This window comes from Myripristis murdjan, chromosome 8 (assembly GCF_902150065.1).
Source record: "Myripristis murdjan chromosome 8, fMyrMur1.1, whole genome shotgun sequence".
NCBI lineage: Eukaryota > Metazoa > Chordata > Actinopteri > Holocentriformes > Holocentridae > Myripristis > Myripristis murdjan.
The window spans coordinates 7,815,738-7,827,848 of NC_043987.1; the positions used below are offsets into that span (position 1 = coordinate 7,815,738).

At 42.6% G+C, this 12,111-nt stretch overlaps 1 protein-coding gene across 1 annotated transcript in view; it reads left to right on the top strand.

Moving 5' to 3' along the window:
* Positions 1-12,111, top strand: part of cacna1ha (calcium channel, voltage-dependent, T type, alpha 1H subunit a) — a gene marked incomplete at its 3' end in the record, with an annotated part of 92,040 nt that overhangs the window by 42,078 nt on the left and 37,851 nt on the right. Inside the window, 3 exon segments of the mRNA XM_030057147.1 lie at positions 9,548-9,699; positions 11,181-11,366; positions 11,541-11,658. Of these exon segments, the coding sequence (XP_029913007.1) occupies positions 9,548-9,699; positions 11,181-11,366; positions 11,541-11,658 (456 nt within the window).

The following is a 12,111-nucleotide window of genomic DNA, read 5'->3' on the forward strand; positions in this document are numbered from 1 at the left end:
GAGGTAATAACTTAGAATGTTATATTTAAAAAAACGTTGTCACTTCAAGCAGCTCCAGCTTTAAGCAAATAAGCACACGTGAATTGATTATGGAAAGCTTAACAGTACAGTACCATCCTGACTTGTAATGCCCTATAGCTATGGGTCATGGAATTTCCTGAAAGCCAGAGAGTCTAAAGTCTATTTCAGTCAGGGAATTTAGCAAATTCTTGGGACAAATCTTGGAATATCTTGGAATTTAGTCAGCCTCAGTAAAATAAAATAAAAATAAATAAAAATAAAAATAAAAAAGATTAAATAAAAATAAAAAAGATTAAATATATAAAATAAAATAAAATAAAATAAAATAAAATAAAATAAAATAAAATAAAATTAGATTAAATTAAATTAAATTAAATTAAATTTAATTTAATTTAATTCAACTAATTGGTGGCTAGTATTTTACCAAATGAACAGAATAAAACATAATAATAAACTTTAATGAGGCATTTCAGTCTTAGGTATGTGTAAAATTGTGGTCAAGGGATAAAAATAAAATGTCATGTCATAAAATGTCATATTTATATAGGAATTTAATAGAATTTTCAGCATTTTATTCATGGGAAGTCATGGAGAAATCAGGGAAATCAGGCCAGTTGTATGTGCCATCCTGGAATGGGGCACAAAATTTCTTTGTACTGCTGTGCAATGACAGTAAAGGCATTCTATTTTATTCTATTCTATACTATACTATACTATTCTATTCTATTCTTTTCTATTCTATTCTACTCTCGATATATGTATGTTGTTTTATAGGAAGTGTTATCAAACTTGAATATTAAAGCTGCGATAAGCAATTCCTGACCACTAGAGGCTGGTGGCAGCTCAGTCAGCCCTGCTTCCGGGTCCACAGCAGCTTAGCTGCATGAGACCAAAGGTTAAGGCGAAAAAAAAAAAAAACGGGGATGGACATGAGGGACCCATTTCATTCTGACAAGGCTTGCGATGGATTACTGGGATTATTTTGTCTCTGAGCTCCAGTTTGAAAATGTGGTGAGGCTGCAAACTTCAAGCTACAAGGTAAGCTGCAAGGTAGGCACTTGGACGACGGATCTGAATGTTGTATACGTTCTTCTGCGGACGGTGCACTTTCGGAGCTTTGAATGACGCTGGACAGACTAAATGGCTGAAGTGGGAGGGGGGAGGAGTTGGCGGGGCTACATTCCCCGGGCCACAATTTGACAACAAAGAGAGAAAAGAGGTGAAAAACAGTAAAAAAAAAAAAAAAAAGCTGGGCCAGGAGCCTATTGGTTTATATAATTGGGGGAACAAAAGCCTCCATAAAGCACAAATTAGTTTCAGGGTTGTTAATAGGCTCTGAAACGGCTTATTGCAGAAGGCTATGGATTCTATAGAGGCTATGCGAGGCCATTGACTCAAACAGCTTTCTCCTGCAGTCTGTGCTGTGGAAGAGGAGAGGAGATGTAATCCTGAGACACAGCACGGCATCTGTTTGGTCTGTGTGTGTGTGAGGAGGGTGAAGCATGGGAGAGGACAAGAGGGGATGGGTGCTAAAAAAAGGAGAGGGAAGGATGGAGCTGGAGTGGAGAGGACGGGCTGGAGCACGAGAGGCGGGCGGGCGGGCGGGCGGGGGGGTGGGGGGGCAGGAGTGGAGTTTAGCAGCGTTTATGGGCTTACACAGATAAAGACTGCAGGCTTAAGCAGAGAACAGAGCAGAGAGCATCCTGGGTGAGATGTTGACACTAGATCACAGTTTTCGTTTAAATACACTCCACTACACAAAACCAGAACCTCTACACTCCCCCTTTCTGTTGCTTTCTTTCTCTCTCTCACACACACACACACACACACACACACACACACACAAGCACACACTCATTCCCACACACTCCTCAGGATTCAGTTTCCGGTGTGCCCTGTGTGGCCAACATCTGGGCAATGTCAGCCTAATAATATCTCTCACCAAACAATGTGCCCCCCCTCTGTCCACTGTCATGCACTCTGATGAATAGATGGGGATGAGTGGACACACACACACACAAAACACACACACACACACAAAAAAAAAAAAAAAACACTTGTTAAATACAGATAGGTGTATTCGACATGCACACACACATGCACGTCCTTCTGTTTTCCACCCAGTGAGGCAAAGAAGACACAAAAGCACACACACACACACACACACACACACACCCTCGCACATACCCACACAACCAACACACACACACATTAGTTCTCTAGCTTATATCGTGCATTCCCTCGTTTTCTCCCTCTTTCTTCCCCCTCCTTTTCCTCTTAATTCCCTCTCCAGGGGATGTGTGTGTGTGTGTGTGTGTTTCTGTCTTTGTGGTATAAACACACGGAGCGACTGGGAGAGCCATGGCCTTATTGGGCCAATAACACACACATACAGACTGAAGCCTTATGTAAGAGTTCCTCCCTCCCCTCTCTCCCCTCTCCCTTCCCTCTCCTGCTCATCGTCCCCCTTATCTGACACCACGCCAGAGTTTATGAGTCTATGAGTGTGTACATGTGTGTGTGTGGAAGTGGTGTCTGGAGGGTGTGGGGGTTGGCAGCGGAGTGTTGATGGTGAGTGTGTGTATTTGTGTGTGTGTGTGTGTGAGGCAAGAGAGAGAGAGAGAGAGAGAGCTTGTTCGTTCTTTAGCAGTTTTAAGGTGAGTTTGTGTTACTCACCATGCGCTGAAAGAACAACTACTGCATTTGTCAAATGCCTTGGAGAAGACACACACACACACACACGCGCACACACGCACAAACTCAACTGTATACATAACGGAAGTCCGAGACAAGCGTGGGTTTCGGGTTTCTCTGCTCCCCGTCAGTGAGGTTTAGGATGGAATATCATACAGTAAATAATACCTCCGTTTGTGTGTGTGTGTGTGTGTGCGTGCGTGTATGAGTTTCACGCTGCACTACATTTTGAAGGTGTACATGTCCTGCCCCTAATTTCAAGGTGTGTTTGGGTGCACGGGACAGGTCTGTCCTAAATCTTAAGACTCCAGCGTGTGTGTTCTACATTATTGGTGTTTGTGAGTTTGCCTTTGCGTGTGTCATTGCCCTGCTTTATATTTAAGGCTCTTCCTCTTCCCTGCTCTGCCTGTGAAAGCACATTTTTGTGTGTGTGTGTGTGTGACTATACTTCTTCAATGATTTTGGACCTCTTCTAAAGGGCAACATTGCACATAAAGTTGAATTCACATGAAAAAAAAAAAAAAAAAATGCTGAAAATTGCTTACCGTGTTAGGGATTCTGGGTCGTGAGGATGATGGCTGCGGAATACAAACTCTGCAGACCTCCACAGTCTTATTTGAACGCTCATGCGGGATCATATCAGATGACAGAAAACACATCGGCGTATGGCTAAGTGCATCAGCGCGCCGTTCAAAGCACTCAGTCACTGAGGATCGGGGCAATTTTTACGCCGGTCCTATAAAATAAAGTGCATCGTGGGATGAGGCAGACAACTCAAGGGCACCTCGATGGGAGTTATTGATGGAGAGAGAGTGTTTTTTTTTTTTTTTTTTCTTCACTCCGCCCACCTACGTTTTTCGAGCTGAATCCGAGCAGGTCGACCGGTGACAGGCCCGCTTCTGTAACCCTCAAGCCGCCGGCGCCTGCGTGTTTTCCTTACACCTTCATTTCACAGTGCGACCGTGTGATTTGATCGCTCCTGCCGCCACATATGTGCACGCTCGCAGTGATTATCATGATTATGCGGATTGCCATCCATTGTTAGCCCAGTTTTGACAGTAATTACAGTCTTGCCCGTGCAATATGCGCAGATACGTCGGAGAAAATATAAACAAACCTTCTGTTTCATCCAAGCGGTGGAGAAGCACGGAGAGCAGAGAGACGTGTCCTTCAACCGGACGACATAGGCGGTTCTAGGGGGTGGCAGGGGGTGGCAGCTGCCACCCTAGAAAAATGCCTTGCCACCCTAGTTGCCACCCCAATTCCAGACAATTTATTTATTTATTTTTTAATTGTGGCTGTTCGGAAACTCGCTGTTACGAGACTCAAATGTCCGAGTGCAAGTAAATGTAGCAAAAGATGACACTCCCACTATTTAACGGGTTGATAAATAAATAAATAACTAAATATTTCTAATGCCACCTTTTGGTTTTCTATTCAATGCTTTACTCATGTACCACAATAATAGAATGTTTTTGAGTTAAAATATCCTCATTTGGGGGTTTTCCAAGCAAATAACTGATATATGTGATCGTTTGGTATTAAATCAGCATATATATTTCTGCCAGCCCTTAAAGTCTCCATGCCACCCTCTTGCCACCCCATGAATATTTGTCTAGATCCGCCCCTGCCGGACGAGCACATCGCCCTGCTGAGGTGCCCCCTTTATCGAAACACCGCTCTGTCGCCGACCCCCGACCGACCTCTGACCGACCTCTGACCTCCCTGTGCAGGAGGGCGAGAGCAAAGAAAATTTCCCTTTTAAGGATCAAGCAGCGCAACTTTGCCAGTGAGCGGCGCGGGGAAACGGAATTCATCTCGCTGAGTTGGGTTCGCTTTAATTCAGAGATCAAAGCGCTGGAATGGAGATGGCATCCAAGAATTGATCTGCCATTATAGATTTGTGGGTCCATGCCAGCCCACTGAGTTGTTTTTTTTTTTTACCACTTCAAAATCCCATTTCTTAGCATGGCGCCAGTACTCTTCAGTTATGTTGTAGGGCAGAAGTAAAGTGCACCCTCACATCAAGTTTTGTTTAGCTTCTATTTATGTGTTTGTCTTTCTCCACTATCAGCATTTGTAAGGTGTAAATCAGGATACATTTTGTAATGGGTTAGGGTTAGGTTGGGGTTAGGGTTAGGGTTAGGGTTAGCAGGTATAAAGACATTCAGGTAGCATTGAAAGAGAGTTATTGATACCCTGCAAGTATCTGGATGTATAACCTGTTCATTTAAGCGTTATCTAGTGTGAGGAAAGGGGTTTTAAAGACGATGTTAAAGGGAAAATGCCAATTATGGACATGTAACAGCTAATACTAAAGTTTTGCTCATCTGCAGCGATAAACACAGGCCTCTGAAGGCTTTTTTGCAGTGTGTTACGGTTTTATTTGCTGTCTCGTGAATGAAAGGAAACTTGAGCGAACCTTGGCACCGTTCTGCTCACCCTGCAGCTCGGTCACACATCACGCTGAAGTCCCCCGACATTGCTTGACTCTTTTATTTTTGCACCGACGTATCCGCTTTGGCTTTCAAGCTTCACAACTGCCCCAATTAACTCAGTGCCCCCTCCGCCGAAAATAGGAATGAAGGAAAAAGAGAACTATGCCTCAATCTAATCAACCTAATTCTCGGTTTAATATTTTGGGTGCACCCACATATCAGCCCAGTTCCTATTGACAGAAAGTAGATGGTGGGGTGACACAGTTACACCCAGATCAGCAGTTACTTTTCAGCCTACCATCAAACTACGGCAGTGATGTAAGTAATGACTCTGTTTACTGTCTTGATATTGACCCAAAGACACAAGTTTTCCTGCTGTCGATAGGGTCAATAAAGCAGTGGATTAGATTGGCTGTGTTTTATAATGTCACAGGCAGTGCTTGTGTTAGGCTGGAGACTAGTAAGATCTTCTCTGATAATCAAATCATAAAATTGAATAACCAGCCGGTGCATCCATACACTCAATTATTGTTCTATTGAACTGAAAAGACTGAAGTTGTAATTGAAGGAAGAAGAAAGCGGCTCAGTCTGCTTAGTCTGTCGATTTGTGTATAATCTATGAATGCGCTTGCAGTCTTGCAGAGTCTTCTATGCTGAGTTTTTTGGGTACCAGCCCTTAAAACAGCACTGTCTCTACATTGATTATTAACAGGCTGACTAACAGGCATCTTCTGCCTCAGCAGAAGCAGAGAAGACCATGCAGACCCATTCATCATCACTTTTACCGGACAGGATTTTAAGCTTCTCAATAATTCATACACATGAAACTCAGCAAATAATTTTGGAGAGTTCGCCAGCTGTGTGGGACGACTCAGTCTGGATAGCATCCGACTTCGAAGGCACTGCTGGTTTTGGATGAATTGATGTGCACTGTATGTGTGTGTGTGTGTGTTTGTGTGTGTATCAGTGCTGTGTAGTATGGCGCCCTCTATCTGCGATTATGATCATGAGCCTCATTTCTGCCTCAAATCAAGCCTTGTTTCTCAAACTATGGGGCAGTGACCTAAAATTTATCACCAGCAGACTGCATGACAAGTAAGAGTTTACTTTAATTTATTTTATTTTAAATTAGTCATGGCCATAGGGAAATGGCCTAATATAATATAGGGAGATTAGTCATGGCCATATATTCTCATGTGGATCCTTATGTGTACAGTCTTTATCCAGATTGTCTTGTTTACCTGTTTGCTTCCATACACGTGAGAAATTTAACAAAGCAACTTCAATTTAAGGTTTTGAATATGAAACATATCTTGTCAATTTTCCCTCATCCAAATATCAACTTTAAAAAATCTGGAATTTGACATTGCTATGTCAGTATATCATAAATATGGATGATTTCATCTGAAAAAACGTTACTATTCTGCTGGCTGCTTAACATTTTCAATATTGCAGGTGAATGTGCCAGCGATTAAATTTCCAAGTGAGGGTTCAGACCTTTTACCTGCTGGATATCTCAATTGGAAATTAAACTTTTCAGTTGCCTCACTTGGTTCCAAGTTCATAAAAATATTGTATAGGCATACAGGGCAGTCATTTCCAGCGACTTCAAAAGCAAAGGCAGTATTGGAGAGCTCAGCCTGGGATGGGGGCTAACCTGCAATGTGAAGCAGGACACTCAGGATTTTACTTGTTATCCTTCTCAGGCTGCTTATTAGTCCAGAATGTGGTCCGCTAGTCTTTGTTTTGGTTTTGGTTTTTAGCCATAGGCCAGCACACAGAGTGGGCCGTGGGTCTATTGCTTGTTGATCCCCACATGAAAAGAATAGCAATTAGTTTTAATGAGTCTGGCTGCTGTGACAAGAAAATACATTTCTGGATCACAAGGCTAAAGGGGCTTATCAGACGACGCTGCTCACTACAGAGTATGAGCAATTTATGGTTCAGAATGATTCAGTGCTTTGGTGATCATAATGACCCATGATGTGTGAATCTTGGGCATGTTGCTTCACATTTACATCTCAGGCATTCAGCTGATACGCTCATCGAGATTGACTTACAGCGAGTGCAGCACAGTAATAAGAACAAACTCCTGGACAAAACAGTAAGGAGTGCAGGGAAAACGGCGGTGTGACAATTTCTGCCACTAAAGAATCACCATAAGAGAGAAAGTTTGGATTAAGGAGTTAAAGGAACTTGAGCAAAGTGGTACAAAGGAGTTTTTGAGAGCAATTAGTGTGAGCATCAGAGGAGAGGGGATAGGGGAGATGCTGATGTGAGGCTTGAGGAGATGAGCATTAAGCCTAGGACAAAATATAGGAAGCAACTCTGCTGTTCTGATTGAAGTGGGAATGCAGCAGGGGACTTTCCAATGGGAAAAGGGAAGGGAAGAGACTTGAGGTTAAGTGGAGTGACGACTGGTTGGATGCAGGAAAGGAAAAGAGCTTGTTGTTCCACTTGCAGCCTTCTACACTAGCTTCTGGGTGTTTGAAGCAGGTCTATTTACACTCTGGAGTAATTACTTTTTAAGTTTGTTTTGGCAAGCAAGAATAAAGCCACTGAGCTCAGGTACCCACACTGAGACGCCTGAAAAAAGTGAGTCCTGGTCCTCTTCAAGTGAATCACAGTGCAGTTCATTAGAAGTAAAACTATAATCCCCAAAATAACCGCAAAAATGGGTCATTTTCCCTAAAAATTGTGTTATTTTCTGTACCTTTTATGGGCATGATGAGGCTTATGTTGACATGTGATATCCAGCAGTTCATTTTTGGGAAAGCTGTGCATGACAAATTTAATAGAGGGCTGGAGGTCAAGCCCGAGACAGGACTGATTCTCAAATTCAGCTATTTCCTCATGTGTTCTTAACTGGTATCAAATATGGACACCAGGAAAAAAAAGACTGCAGATAAGTCCATCAAGCTTAACCAAAGTGACAGAGACTTGAACTGAATTTATTTTTGCCCTGCCAAACTGTCTAACTTCAGCAGACAACAGATCAAAAATCCTCTCCAATAAAGGAGTTAATTGTGAGTCCATGTGACTCTTGTTTACAAGCCTCGGTTTGCTTGTAATTGGGCAGCATGAACCCAAACAAATTAAATGCAAAAATGCACAAAGTAAACATTTTTCCATGGTTTGGGCCAAAAGAAAATGAACTGTGGGTGTGAACAGACCCTAAAAAGGGACTGGATGGGGAAAAAAATGTATGGAGGCTGAAGACAGCAAGGGAATTAAGGGGTTTGGGATGAGTTGTAAAAGCCTAAATTGTCTTTTGGTAGCATGGCGCTGAGGGAGTTGTGGGCCCCAATATGGTTATAATAGTTACAGTCTATAATGAGCTTTTTTCATCTGGCTGTCAGGCTGGAAAGGGTCGGGAAGACGATGATCTAAAATGTCTGTTCCCAGAATCGATCTTTCTCCTGCAGATTATAATAAGTCAGATGGCTCCGGCTCCAGGGGATTGAGATGTAAATCCTTCATCCACACCTATCTGATTCACATTAAACCAATCCTGTTAGCTGACAGTATTGAGAGGGAGTCACATTCATTTTTTTCTCTGCCAAAGTGACATATAGAACTACAGATGTTTAAAAAAAAAAAAAAAAAGAAAAAAAGAACTTAGTGCTGTTATTCACTTCCAAAATCTAGCTCAAGCTTTTCTTTGCAGAATGACAGCTATTACTGTGGGGCAGAGGATTGATACTCTGGTGGTTAGAAGGACTGTCTTGCAACCAAAAAGTCACAGGTTTGACTTCCATCAGCCATCTGTGTACTATAGAAGTGCCTTAATTAAGACATTTAACCTCTCTCTGCTGACTCAGTGCAACTGTTGCTTTGGATACGAGTGTCATTGTGATATTGTAATATTGTAAGAGAGCGCCCTCTGCCTTCCTACATATACACCCTACATTGCTAAATGGGATGAATGGCTCTTATCTGTTTTTTGAATATGCTCGATTGCTAATATAATGCCTTATTCTGTCTGGAATGTTAAAAAAAAAAAAAAAAAAAAATCTATTGTTTTCTTCTCCATCACCATCTCTGATAGGCTCGCCATTTCTTCTTCCAGCTACTGTGTTTTCCATTTAAGACAGGGTACGTGTTTTATAAGAGGGCTTTAGTTTGATCCTCGCTGGGTCACTGACTCCACTATGGGCTAAGTGGAGTAGATCAACAGTGATGGATTGGCTCTGCTGGTCCCATCTGATTGATTGAGCCTGACTGCCACTCGGAGCTTGATTGATAATGTCTCAGCCCAGTGCACAAAGAGCAAAGGGGTTTTATGGCTCTGGTATAATGGAGTGGATACTAATATAATAACGGATTTCTTCTCTCTTTCACTCTCTCTCTCTCTCTCTCTCTCTCTCTCTCTCTCTCTCTCTCTCTCTCTGCAGCCCGAGGAGTTGACAGATGTGTTAGAGATCAGTAACATCGTGTTCACCAGCATGTTTGTCCTGGAGATGGTCTTCAAGCTGCTGGCGTTCGGCGTGTTCGGCTACATCCGGAACCCCTACAACATCTTTGACAGCATCATCGTCATCATCAGGTGATAATAACCTGCACAATTGTGACCTTTGACCTCGGAAGAGAATATAAGCCACTATAAAAATGTTTTTCAGCCCTGGGGTGAGGGTCAGGATGTACCTCTTACATTATGTCATACCCTAATTTCATCAAATGATTGTGGAAGTGAAGAAATATGCATATACTTTAGTTATACATGAGCTGGAAGCGCAGTCTGGATTTGGGAAGGGGTCAGATGTTCTTTTCCCACCAGGACTGCCTGTACTAAAATATATGAACTCATGGGACTGTAACGCACTTTGGATAAAAGCATCTGCTAAATGGCATGTATGCTCAAAATATAAGCACAGGTCATAGGCAGGCCATGTTGCTGTACTGCATGATAAAACAAAGTTGATGGCCTTTAAACAAACAGAACAGCCATAGCTCCATTCAATGTAGATTTGTCAACTGCACATCCACTGGGCTCAGATTTAGAACTGTCCCCTACTCTCATATCCGCTCCAGCCTGTCAGTCATCCGGCGATGAGCATCAGGTTCACTGCGGCGGCATCCGTCCTTACAATAGCTTAGATTGACACACTCATGATGGATCGTGCAGGAGCACCTTACTTCGCTGCCTCAGCAGAGACTCAAGCCTGCTGGGATTCTAGATTGGCTGTCTGGCTGTCATTTTATTCGACACAGCTCACATCGGATGAGGTGACATTTCTAAAAGAAGAGTTGCTGAGATTGACAACTTGAGTCTCAACTGGTGTTGTGCTACTTGTGTTCCTGAAGGGTTATTGCATGCATAATCGCTCCTGATTTACTCAAACAGCCTCTTCAAACTAAATCTGTGTAATCCACACACTGCTACAATTATATCCTACAATATAATATGAGACAAGTTTCAGTACACTAGAGAGTGTGTTTACATTCCTCCATCAGCGGTGTAATTGGAATGCTAAATTTAACACATTCTTTTTTGCTTTAGATCTCTAGACGGGGCAATAACAGCAAACAAACTCAGAGTCAGTCAGAAGAAAGATGAAGAAAAAAGTCAGTCTGACTTTATAGGTCGAGGAAAAAACTGCTCACAGTATATGCTTACAATCCAAACTAAGTTTCAATGTGTTTTAAAGGGTGGTGCAGAAGACAGCAGCTGACATTTTGTGCTGATGATCATTATCCAAATAGTCAGCAACACATTTGCCCCAGAATTTTGTTCTTGGCAGGCTGAAGAAGTCTTTCAAACATAATTACGAACATGGTACACAAAAACGGCTCATGCTGTGATCACGAATACTCAATTATACAATCAATAAGCAATCAAACAAACTGTGTCATATATGTATTAATAGAGGTTGATGACAAGGACTGAGGCAAATTTCAAGTTGAGTCCATAGGTCTAACCTTAATATATAGCACTTATTTAGATTCTCAGAACCTGAATTTGCCAAAGTGTAAATTTCAACAGAGTTTTAAAAATCATGTAATGTTTGTGTGTGTTCCTGTGATCAGTGTGTGGGAGATCATCGGGCAGGCGGACGGCGGCTTGTCGGTTCTGCGTACGTTTCGTCTGCTAAGAGTTCTGAAGCTGGTTCGCTTCCTCCCGGCCCTGAGGAGGCAACTGGTGGTGCTGATGAAGACCATGGACAACGTGGCCACCTTCTGCATGCTGCTGATGCTCTTCATCTTCACCTTCAGGTACATGCACACGCCCGCGCACACCCAGACCACAGAACACACTCTGCACGCACTCATGCGCCATCCCAGACGTTCATAAATACATATATTGCACAGCTTCAATGATGTAATCACCCACAGAAGACGTACTTGCAAATTTTAAAGGGCATGTTATTTTTCCTGATTCCTCCGCAGTATCCTGGGGATGCACCTGTTTGGTTGTAAATTCAGCCTCCAGACGGAGAACGGAGACACCATCCCTGACCGCAAGAACTTTGACTCCCTACTCTGGGCCATCGTCACCGTATTCCAGGTTAGTTTTGAACTCCCTAATCCGGGTCGTTGTCAGTGTATTCCCAGTTAGTTTGGAACTCTAATCTCATACATTGTCACGGTGTTCCCGGTTAGTTTTGAACTCCCTAATCCGGGTTGTCTTCAGTGTATTCCCGGTTACTTTTTTAGCTCTCTGATCGGGGCCATTGTCACTATATTCCCACTTAGTTTTGAACTCTCTAATCGGGGCCATCGTCACTGTATTCCTGGTTAGTTTTTAACTCTCTGATCCAGGCCATTGTCATTGCATTTCATTTTAGTTTTTAACTTCATAATCTGGGCCATTGTCACTGTATTCCAGGTTAGTGTTAAATTCCCAAAGCCAGGCCAGAATGATTTCATTTCATTTGATTTTTAACTCCCTAACCTGAGCCTAATCAGTCGGACCTATTCTCGGCTATTGTCACTATATCTCAGCTTAGCTCCCTATTGG